Source organism: Pristis pectinata, chromosome 26, assembly GCF_009764475.1.
Source record: "Pristis pectinata isolate sPriPec2 chromosome 26, sPriPec2.1.pri, whole genome shotgun sequence".
NCBI lineage: Eukaryota > Metazoa > Chordata > Chondrichthyes > Rhinopristiformes > Pristidae > Pristis > Pristis pectinata.
This window is the reverse complement of record NC_067430.1, coordinates 16,600,173-16,612,015: the sequence shown is the minus strand read 5'-3', so window position 1 is coordinate 16,612,015 and position 11,843 is coordinate 16,600,173. Positions and strand designations below refer to the sequence as shown.

Here is an 11,843-nt window from a genome sequence, read left to right as displayed (position 1 = left end):
TCTGACCATGAGTATAGTTACTAGAATGTCTACTGCCTTTGACATGATGGAAGACTCTGTTCTTGAACAGTGTCTCCATAGACCATCTGATTGCCATTAGCTATTCCATAGCCAGGGGATGATCTTAAATGCTATCTCTGCCTCAAACAGCATTATTTTACCTTCAGAGGCCTAGAATTTATCCTTGATCTCTCTTCCTCATCTGGAAATTATGTAACAACACCTAAAGAAAAAGGTGACAAGGAAAGTAGAAATTTTTTTGGAAACCATTGCTAGTGGGGTCTGTGCTTGTTCCCTTGTTTTGTATTTTATATATGAAATACTTGGACTTAAATATAGAGAAGAGTATTATAAAGAAGGTTGCAAATGTTAGAAAAATTGACCAAGTGGGGGGAAAGCTGTTGACTTTGAGGATATAGACAGTATGGTCCGTTGGGCAGAAAGCAGCAAATGGCATTTAATCCAGAGAAGTGAAAGATTTTGTATTTGGCGAGATGCAACGGGACAAGGAATATACAATAATTGACGGGGTATTGGGTATGTGATGAAAGAGAGGAACCTTAGAATGTATTTCCACAACAGAACAGGTAGAAAAGGTGAAAACATTTGGAATGCTTTATCAGCTAAATCATGGAATACAAGTATAAAAAACATGCTGGAGTTATGTATTGGACTAGGCCGAGGCTTGTCTGTTACGTATTGGAAGGGTATCATTGTACTGGAGAGCTTAAAGGGAACACATGAAGGTGTTGCCAGTACTGGAAATTTTTAGCTATGAGGAAAGATTGGATTGTTTTTCTTTTGGCACAGAGCAAAGACTTAATCTAGGCCTTTCATAATTTTATAAAAATATTAAGTAGGAGGGACCTATTTCCCTTAGCTAAGGGTTAAATACCAAAAAATGATAGGATTAGAGAGATGAAGAAAAATAAAATCACCAAATTTAAAGTGTACTTGCAGAGTTTTGAACTGCATGGATTAAGCATTGGAAAGTGGGATTAAGTTGGATAATTCTTGATCATGTCCAGAGAGGTTGCTCCAGGTCACTGGAGGGGTGAGGGGTAATTTTGGGATAAAGGGGTGTTAAGGACAGGCTGGTTGATCAATTGCACAATCCTTTTCTCAGCGATGGATCTTCATCATTTTATTGAGCAAACGGAGCTGAAATGTTGAATTTGGTCTCATCGCACGTCTGTGTTGTGTGTATAGGAGTAGGAATAGGCCATTTGCTCCTTCAAGCCTGCTCTGCCATTCATGATCATGATTAATCTTCTACCTCAAACATTTATTGCCATGTTCTCCTTTCTGAAGGTAACCAGCGACCGACCCTTCACAGCGGGATTGAGAATTCCAAAGATTCACCACCCTCTAGGTGAAAAAAATTTTCATCATCTTAATCCAGAACGGTTCCACTTATTTTGAGATTGTAACAACTATTTCCAAACTGCTCAAACATGAGAAACATCCTTCCCATGCTTATCCTATCTAGTCCTCCAATAATTTCGTGAAGATTTTTAAAATTTTTTTACTGTACTTAAGACATTTTAAGTAACAGAAATGTCTAATTTTAGTTTTTGTTTTCCTTAATGTGGCGATTAAAACTGGAATTTGCTATGGTTTTATGAAAAACCCCAATGGGATTAGGACTGGACGACGAGATAATGCTTGAAAAGTACTAATTCATCAATTTAAAATGTTAAAATCCTGCTATCTCCCGAAGTGTCAAATCATCTTCGACGACTGCAGGCAAAATAGGAATAATTAGCACCCATAAGGGTGGTTCTGGACGCCCATCCTAACCTACTTTTGTTCGTGCAGCCCCTTGATATGACTGCATTTTGTAGCCCAAGACGATTCTGTAAGTAGCAATCATCCAAATTCCGAAGACAGAGCGGTTTCCGCAGCTGCCAGATCTGTCCGGAAAGCGGAACCTTCGTTTAGGGTTCGGCGCTGGGGGAAGGGTTTGAGCGCATTACCGGAAGTGCCGGATATTCTGAAGGGGTAAGTCGGAGGCCCGCAGTGCGCTGAGGTTCTTGGTCACATCTGGTTTAAAGGCTGGCGTGAGGGCTGCCCCGTTCATCATCCGTACCTCCATCCCTGTCCGTCCGGTGTGAGGATCGACCACAGATGGGTGGGTGGTGGTGAGAGGTGCTACCGTTTACACCGGCTGCTGTGGAGCGCCCATCAGTGAGGGTGTTAGACATTTTCAGGGGAATATCCTTGAATCTTCCTTTGTCCATCTAGTGGTTACTTTCTATGAGCTCAGAATACAGCTTACGTTTTGGAAGGTTGGTGTTGAGCGTGTGAAAGACATGGCCAGCTGAGTGGGATTGGTGCAGGGAATGTTGGCCTGGAGAGGACGTTGGTGTTCTGGTTGGTTTGCTCTGTCAGAGCATTTTGCAGATTGCTGGCATTTCCAGTGCTTTAAGAAACCTACTGTAGGTAGTCCATGTGGTAGAAGCAAGTGATCAACGCTCCCAAGTAGGTCAGCAACATGGTGCAAGATTAGAGATCTAGATCTGTGAAAATGTCTTTCCTCGAATGGCTAAAAGATGCATTGGTTATGAAAGGTGATGGTGAATTTCTTAATTGACTTTGGCTTGCATTGAGAGGTGACTGTGGTTTTCTAGGGTCATGGGCTTTCATTGTTGGAGGGTTGTATTGTTTGGGGGCAGAGGGAGGAGGGAACAGGTTGGCAGAGAATTTTGGTTTAATGGATGCCAAGTGTGAGGCCCTTTCTCTCATAGGCTTCAGTGAATGAGTTGCTGCTCACTTGGGTTCTGAATGTGCAAAATGCAAGCATTGTCTGTATAATGTAGATCGATGATTGAAGTTGGGGGTCATCATAATTCTGGAATGGAGGAAACATGGTTTAACAGTTCCCATTTGTCCTGTAGATTATTTGTACTTCATGAAACTTGTTGGAGGTGCATTGTGCAATAAAAATAAAAAAGATTGTGGGACTAATTACACAGTCTTACTTGACACCAGTCTGCACTAAGATCGGGTCTGTTGTGGACTCATACATTAAGATTGCTTGTGTGCCTTTGTAATGGAGACTCGTTGCTGTAGGCAGCCAAATTTGAGAGGGATGCACAGTTGCTCTCAGTTGATGGTACCTTGGCAGACAGTAGGAACTCCCCCTCTGTAGCAATTGGAATTATCTCTTTTATCTTTCTTTCATCACCCCCAACCCACTGTCGATCTTTGCTCTGACAAGAACACTAGAAAATAGGAGCAGGAGTAGGCCACTGGGCCCCTCAATCCTACCCCACCATTCACTGTGATCTATGCTGGCTCTCCAAAAACCTTGATGGCTCTCTCTGCTCTTCCTCATCTCATTGCGTACCTAAACCCCACTCTGCCTGGTGGATTTGAAGATTTGTTGGAATTATAAATACACTTTTTTTTTAGGTTGAACTGAAGATTCTAATTATTTGCTTCTGAATGAATGTCCGTAATGATTCTGTCAAGGTTGTCTTTGCAACTTGTGAAAACGCACAGATTTCCAGGTAAGCTGAAGTTTCACAGAATGAGGTATGTCGGAACACAAAAGGGTCACATTATGATCATGGTATAACAAAGAACCATGTTAAAAATGCAGGATCTTAAATAAAAACAGAAAATACAGGAAATGTTCAACAATTCTGGCAGTAACTACAGAGAGGTAAAATGGTTAATGCTTCAAGTCGATGACTACTGCTCAGAATTCTGATATCTCCAGTTGATTCTTTTCTGCTGAAATCAATCTTAGTGCTCTGCTCTCCCCAGCAGTTTTGGAAAAAGGCAAAAAAAAATCAAGTAAAATAAATGAGTGGAAAAGGTTTATGACCCTGCTGGATTGGAATTAAAAGCTGATAGCCAATGCATGGGTGGATCAGGTAGGGATTAGAAGCTTAGCATGGAGAGCAAAGGAAAGGCATCCAAAGTTAGTGGATGACAAATTTTATAGAGGACAAATGCAGAAAGGAAAAGCAAGTGTATGACACACAAGGGTCACAGTTCAGAGGAGAAACAAGCTGAATAAAGAAAGTACAAAAATAGTCTAAAAGAGGGAATTGAAGACAACAAGAATACATTAGCTTGAAATGGGAAAAAAAATTGGTAGAAAGGACATTGGAGTAGAATTAATTGAATAGTTCTTTCAAACTTAAAATGGAACCTAAAAGATTTCTATAAACATAATAGCAATAGTGTAGTCAGAGAGATGGTTGAACCCAATGGAGAACAAAACAGAGATCATAAGGCATGACTGAGCACCTTCACTAAAGAAGAGGAAATTGTCAATGTAGCAGTAAATGTGGCAGCCAAAGTGATACTGGAAAGCATGAAAGTAAAGAGGTTTTTTTTAAATTGTCAATCCTCAAAGTAGAAAAGTCACTTGGTTCTGATACTGAGGCAATTTCTGGGTGTAAATTGCAGAACCTCTGGCCACAATCTTTCAATCTGCCTTGGATGTGGGGCAGTGCCGGAGCACTAGAGATTGCAGATATTGAAGCATTCTTTTAAGACGAGAGGGATGAAACTGGCATCTGTGAGTTAGGTGAGGAAATGTCTAAAAACCATAATCGTGTCAAAAAATATCACAAATGAAGTAATAAAAAGAGGGAGGAGCATGGTGTGGCTAGTTTGTCTATGGATGTTTACTGAAGTGATGTGTAAAGGAGCCAGAAAGAAATGTGGTAGTCTGAAATGCACTGAAAGGATAGAGGAAGTAGATTTGGAGAAATACTGGAAATGGGGGGAAAAAAGAAGCAAAGCCAAGACAGTGGAATTAATTGAATAATTCCTCCAAAGTATAAACACTAGCATGATGAGCCAGGTGCCCTCCTTCCTTGCTGTATCATTCTTAGGCAAAATAACAGGGGAATTCACATATCTTACTTCTGATTGTGGGAGCTTGCTGCATAAATACTGTCTACTTTATTTCCCATATTATAACAGTGACTACGCTTTACAATTAATGAAAAAACACTTCGCGATTTCTTGAAGTCACAAAAGTCACTATAGAAATGCAATTTTGTTTTCCTCCTCCTGTCTCAAGCTGTAACCCTGGAAGGGGTTTCCATAACTTTCATTGTGTGTAAGCATTCAGCCCAGAGGTCTACACTGGAACTTACACTCAACACAAATTCCACCTATTAATTCCTTCTATTCCATTCTCCTTCATGTTGATTTGATTCCCCTTAAATGCTTCAACTACTCCAGATTCTAATCACTCTTGTGGAGGGAATCTTTAGTGTGGATGATGAGGTATCATTCTAGTGGAGTGGGTTATCCCAGATATTGTTGAGCTTCATGAGAGTTGTTGGAGTTGCACTGATCGAGGCAAGTGGACAGTATACTGTCAAACCCCTGACTGATACCTTGCACTTTGTAGATGATAAAAAGGCTTAGGTGAGTCATTTGCCACATGAAACCCAGCTCTGGCCAGTTCTTGTAACCATGGAATTAATGTGGCTCAACCAGTTGTGTTTTCAGTGAAAGTTCTGGAGTCATTTACGATAAGTTTGTCCTTGAGATCATGCCTGAGGTTGATAACTATTAAGTAGCAATCACATGAGACCTTCAGTCAACATTTGAAATGAAAAGTAATCTGCTGAAATTTACACCAGACATTAGATGTTGGGATGTCAGTATTTTGATTAATGTTTTCCAATGTTCAGTGCTGCAGTACAATTTTAGAATTTTTTTCTTCCCACAATTTGCCTCCAGCAAGAATGTAAAATGTTAGACAGAAAATGTTGGAAACACTCAGCAAGTCAGGCAGCATCTGAGGAAGGAGAAATCCCTTCATTAGATCTGGGAAAGAGTGATTTACTTTTAATTTGTAGAGATGATGGATAGGACAAAGGGAATATCTCTATGGTGAGACCAGGCTTGCCGTGGTGATAAACTGTTGTGAGAGAGAGAGAGAGAAAATAAAGGGACATGTAAAAGCTGTGAGAGGCAGGTCAGAGCTGTAAGAAATGACCAGCAGATTAGGCTGTGTATGTGAAGAGAGAAAAATTGAGTCAGCATTTCAGATGGACAACCTTTAGCAGAACCGGCCAGTTCTATTACAAGCAGAGAAAGTGAGTTATCTGCAGTCCCTTGTGTCTCCATGTCTTGCATTGGGTTTTGTTGCAGCATTACAGGAAGCAGCAGACAGGTCAGAGAGGGACAGAGAAATACAGTGACAGACAGCAGGAAGCTCAGGGTTGCTTTGGTAAACTGAACAAAGGTACTTAAAACGTACTTGCTTTGTGATAAAGGGTCTTCAGCATGAAACATTAACTATTTCCCTCTTCTCAGGTGCTGCCTGGTCTGCTGAATGTTTCTAGCATTTTCTGTTTTTATTGCAGTTCTCCAGATCTGAAGTTTTTTGATTTTCATATAATGTAAAATGTTAGTATATTTTTGAAGGGATCTTGTTAATGGTCATTGTTTAATCAATTAGTAAAATTCTTCTCTTTTCAAAGTCGTGACTTTATTTCAGCTCCATATATGTCATTGAACACTGCAACCTTCAAAATGGTACTTCAGAAAATGTTCGTTATTCAATGTTTTGCAAATATTTAACTTCTGCAATGTAGATGATTAATCTTTCAAATAACAAAGTGCAGTAACAGAATCATCGGAAAATTCTACTGACTGTCTCCCTTGCTTTTTAGGGTAGTGAAAGACCATTTCCTCCCCAGGCCAGTGTGATATTTTATTGTTGCAGTACACTTAAATGTATTAAGTGAAAATACAGCAGAATGGAATATTTGTTGTTTAAAGAAGCTTGGAAGAAAAAGGCATTATTAATAAATTTTCTGAATCCAAAAATGGCAAATAGACACACATTACAACTTATTGTATGTTATGTACAGCACAGAGTCAGGCAATTATGTTTAACCTGGCACTGAGTTTACCTGATAAGTTTCCCTGTACAAAGGCTTTCCAGATAGCCAGCTATTTTTATGAGAGCTTTTTGTTTTCCTTTTTATTCCTTTTCCAGTGTTGCCCTTTTCTTTGGACAGAAGGACAAATACAACATTGGAGGAGGAAAATATGGAACAAAAACACATTGTTGATCCTGTTGCTGGCACTGCCAATGCTAGACCTTAGTCAACCCCACAAGGGGGTGCAGTGGAGAATTCCTCAATGTTTCTTTCCTATTTCCCAATGGCTTTCTTTATATTGCCATAATTTCTCTAAATATTAATACTAGGACTTGAAAGGTTCATCATTCAATTCAATGCTATTGCAAAAGACTCTTTAGGTTGAAATAGTTGTTGGATTTGATAGACTTTATTCTTTCATTTTCAGGAACACATGCTCTTTTTGGCTCTGTTTTTCAACAATGTAGTGCATTACCCAGAAATTGTTATGCATCACTAAGTCAAAACAAGGTGAAACCACAGCATTGGTGTGCATTAGATCATGAACTGGAAGAGCTCTTGATTCCACGAAAATTGTCCATTAGCCCTTCAGAAAGTTGGCTAACAATTAAATACTGGGCACCCAGTTTGGACCTAAACCATGGACGAGGTATTGGTATAGGTTTATGGAATCCTCCTCAGCTGTATGACTGCCCTCCTGTGGAGGGATCCCAACATTTTCAAGAGGATGGAGCAGTAATGAACTACAAAGTAGACAACATCGAATGTAAGAATGTACTGAAGATTCGCAGGCGAAAGATGAACAGGCACAAGTACAAGAAGTTACTGAAACGTACAAAGTTTTTGCGTAGGCGAGTCAAGGAGATTCGTAGAAGAAGGCGGCAGGTAAGAAAGCATAATAGTAGCTGTTCATACTTTAAAATGTCTACAAGACCCAGGGTGAAGTGAGAATTCAAGAGCTCAACTTGTTAAATGCTTTTTAAAATAGCAGATAGATACGTACAGTATATTCGCCCTACCCCCTGCACCCTCACCATTCAATTTTCTCCACTGCTCTTACAGAGATAGTAATTAATGGATGCCCCAGCAGCTCAACAAATGATCATTGTTCATGTGCAAAGCAGAGTTGTGGCCAGTTACTCGAGTCCATGTTTGTGTTAAGAGACAGAAGGATTCACAGCACCACTCAACCTGATGTATATGGTGTCTGTTAATTGTCATTTGTCATGGATTAACAGTTGAAAGCGTGGATGATAGATGATTCTTCACTCTCATTCCAGCTGTTTCCTAGGGTGGGTTATACCTCCTGCTTGATGTCAGCTAATTCAGTCCAGACCTGTGCTTGAATTTCTAATTCCTGTCCTGATCGTATAGCTCAATATGAAGCAGTCTTATATTTACCCAATAATTGCAGTGTGCACAGTATATTTCTATGGAATAAGTTATTAATTTTTTAAGCAGGTACGTTTGTGTTATATTCAAGATGTACTGTCATACAAAAATAAAAGTTGGGGGGCAGTTTCAGTTATCAAGTCCAGTTCTTTTAATTTCCAGGCATAGTTAAAGAAAGAATGTGCCTCTGATTAATTTAACCTTCTGTCTTGTATTTTTACAGCTAAAGTTTGAGAGGAATTTGAAACAAGTCTGGAAAAAAGCTGGACTGAAGAAACCACCCGAAGGCTGGCAGGCACCGAAGATATATGTGAAACGATACCATGAAAAACCTGAGTGACGCAGGGAACAAAATAGCTGCATTCTCTATGGAGTGAAGTATGATATCTTGAGTTATAGCTGTCTGGAATCCTGTTTTAGAATTAAAATCAAGTTGTTTATATCACATTTGTGCTTTCATATAAGATACAATACATGTCTTATTATTTAAGTTAAACATTGAATTAAGTTCATTCTTGACCTCAAAAATTGATGTATGCATTGGAACAGCAACAACAGCTTACATTTGGATGGGACCTTCAATGTAGTCAACATCACAGGTTGATTCACAGCAAAATTAGTTAACAAAATTTGACACTAGTCCATGCAAGGAGAAATTGGAGAGGCTTGGGCAAGTACTAGGTAACTTAAAGGAGACAAAAAAGAGTGTGCCAGTAGAGGGCTCCTAAATTGGCTGAAGGCTCAGTTGCCAAAGGTGGAAGGATAAAAACCATTGATGCACAAGAGTGTGTAACTGGTGGAACACAGAGCTATCAGAGGGTTGTACACCTGAAAGGAGTTAGGGAGATGCTGTAGGGCACAGAGGGATTTCAAAAACAGGGCTGAAAATTTTAAACGGAGTCACTGTTGAACAGGATGCCAATGTAGGATAATAAATAAAAGGATTTGTTTGAGCTTGGTACATCAGGATATAGATAGTAAAGTTTGGATGAGCTGAAGTTTATTTCCTAAGTAAGGATGAGTTTCCTAAGTTTATTTTCTAAGTAAGGATGAGCTGATGGAAGTTGAGAGCTGGTAAGAAGAACTTTGGTCTGGTTAAGTGCAGATGTCACAAGGGCATGAATGAGTTTGTCAGCAGTATATGAATTGAGGCAGTGTTATGGAGGTGGAACTTGTCATTCTTGATGTCAAAAGTATGAATTAGAAGGCGTGATGTGATCAAAAAGGAACCATTGATGACCCAGAATATGGAGGTGGATACTCTGGCCTATCATGACCTATTAAGAAAGGTGAGGAGAGAGAATTTACCAGTGTAACAGTCAAATATATAATTTGTGATTTTGATAAAGGAGCATTTCATTGCTGTAGCCGGGCAAAAATCATCAGGGCAATTAGCCAGAGTCTAAATGACCTGCTTTTTTCAGTGCTTCCACGAAACCTTGTTTAACGGGTTCAAACATGAAGTATCAGGAACAATGGACACAGATTTGGGAGGTGATAACATGACCACAGCCTTGGATGTGGCAAGGAAAGTTTGAGGGCAGTAGTTTGCAAGAATGGAGGTCAAAGGTATTGGGTGGGTGGGTTGTTGGATTAGCATTGATAACAATTGTTATATAGAATTGGGAAACTGAACCATATGAGCTGCCAAAGGGACCAGGAAGGGAAATTGAGTTGTCATTATTTCAGGATAGAGGGAGCATATCTTTATAATGATTATCAATGATGATACTTCATATTAATATAATTTCATAAATGCATACATACTAATACTTAAATACTGGTTTGATTTTGAATTTCAAGTTCTCCAATGGATGGTTACAGGAAATTAATATTTCTTGTAAGATTAAATGTCAAATCTAAAAAGTGTAATCACTAACGGGATTTATATGACTCTGGTGGAGTAGGGTTACACGAATGTGTTTGGAATTTTGTGGCATGACCAATAGGATAGGAAAAAGTTGTCAGACCTTTCCTTTCAATGGATATGCACTGCAAGTGTGATAGAAGGTATCTCAGTCCTGTGGTGGGCAGAAACCAGATATGAATTCCTGAATTCATTGATGTATTTGCATCTGTACAATAGTCACAGAATGAGTCCCTCAGCTGTTAAGGTGGGTTCCAATGGTAGGATTGTTTAATTATATACTTAATTTAATATATGTTTAATTTTATAAGGTTACTAAAAACAAAGTTGGAGAAATGAACAGTGGTTTTATATTAGGAAGAAATATTGATATTTGGAGAAATACTTTATTGGAAGTTTATTACAACTGCCACCAATAAACTATACTCAAGTGTGAACATTAGGTATCCCAGCCAACCTCCATCTTGTCCTTCAAAAATAGTTACACACCTGCATTTTCTAGGTAGAATCACTGATATTGACCTGGAATTGAGAGTGTCTTTTTGAAACATAAGATAGTGGTTCTTGAGTCTGTAAAGATTTAAAGGACTCCCGTTCTATTGTTGTACCACAAAAATCAAGGAAGTTTTAGGTTCAGTTCTGACCTGGATTGAGCTAACAGATGTGTCATCTACCAGGTCCATCAGCATTTTGACAAGGCTTCTTCAACAGCTAAACCTGTGACTTGGATGTGTTCTCCTTCATTATTGGTGGATTGAGTGGTTATGGAGGTAAGCAGGTGAGGACAATGACAGGTGAAGGGGACATTTGGCAAGTGGGAGGGTGGTAAGTGGTGCATCAGAAAAGGTAAAGTGGGCTCCTAGCTGTGAGAAGACCTCAGGAACCGAATCCCGAAGCTGTGCTCCAGAAAACAACATCTAGACTTCGTCTGCTCTATCACCCAGGCCAAGGATTGTCCCAGACTGTAAATCTGCCAAGGCTATGCCCCATTACTTCAAAAGCAAAGTAGAGAAACTAAACATTGTCTCAGAAAAGTAGTAATTATTAGTTGAAACTTACTTGTGTAAGTGCCAGCTGTCACTTCACACACACACATAATTTGCAGAGGAAAAGAATGCAATAACATTTAGTATTTTAAGCAGACTGGTTTTATTATTAAAGAATATTTGTATGCTTAGGTTTTCCATAATTGTTGCAACAGTTTTATATGAATTGCTTTTTTTTTACATAGAATAACATGGAATTTTACAGGAAGGGTGTAGGCCATTGGACCCAATAGCTCCTTGCTGGTGTTTATACTCCACATGAGTTTATTAAAAAAATACATGAGTGATATATTACTTCTTACTCCTAACCTACATGTACATTATATACAAGGGTTGATTTATAAATGGCAAACTCTGCAGACTATACCTGTATAGTCTGAACATTCAACATTTTTATTATACAAAGCAAGTGCACAAAGTACACTGTCTCATGCTTAAAAAGCATAAAAATGAGCAGTACCGGTCTCTTAAAAATTAGTTTGTAATAAATAACATTCAGGAAACTGAATGATCCCCTCAACAGAAAGTGCTGAGCAACTGTTCATCAAACATGAGCAATGCTTTTACTTTTGCCTCCACTCCTTCCCTCCCTTCCTTCCTAATTTCCCCCTCTCTCCTGAAAGCAATGACACATCGACATTGAGCTCACCAGTCTATATCCACCTACCTTTG

At 39.2% G+C, this 11,843-nt stretch overlaps 1 protein-coding gene across 2 annotated transcripts; it reads left to right on the top strand.

The window, feature by feature from the left end:
- Positions 1–1,957: 1,957 nt before the first annotated feature.
- On the top strand, positions 1,958–8,703 carry aurkaip1 (aurora kinase A interacting protein 1). 2 transcript variants are annotated; one of them, XM_052039026.1, is made up of 4 exons: positions 1,958–2,001; positions 3,415–3,512; positions 7,294–7,751; positions 8,482–8,703. In XM_052039026.1, the coding sequence occupies exons 2-4, from the start codon at positions 3,452–3,454 to the stop codon at positions 8,596–8,598; spliced, it is 636 nt and encodes a 211-aa protein (XP_051894986.1). In that variant the 5' UTR covers positions 1,958–2,001; positions 3,415–3,451; the 3' UTR covers positions 8,599–8,703. The 2 variants fall into 2 exon arrangements, with proteins under 2 accessions (XP_051894986.1, XP_051894987.1); XM_052039027.1 differs by having other exon boundaries at positions 1,999–2,131.
- The last annotated feature ends 3,140 nt before the right edge of the window (positions 8,704–11,843 follow it).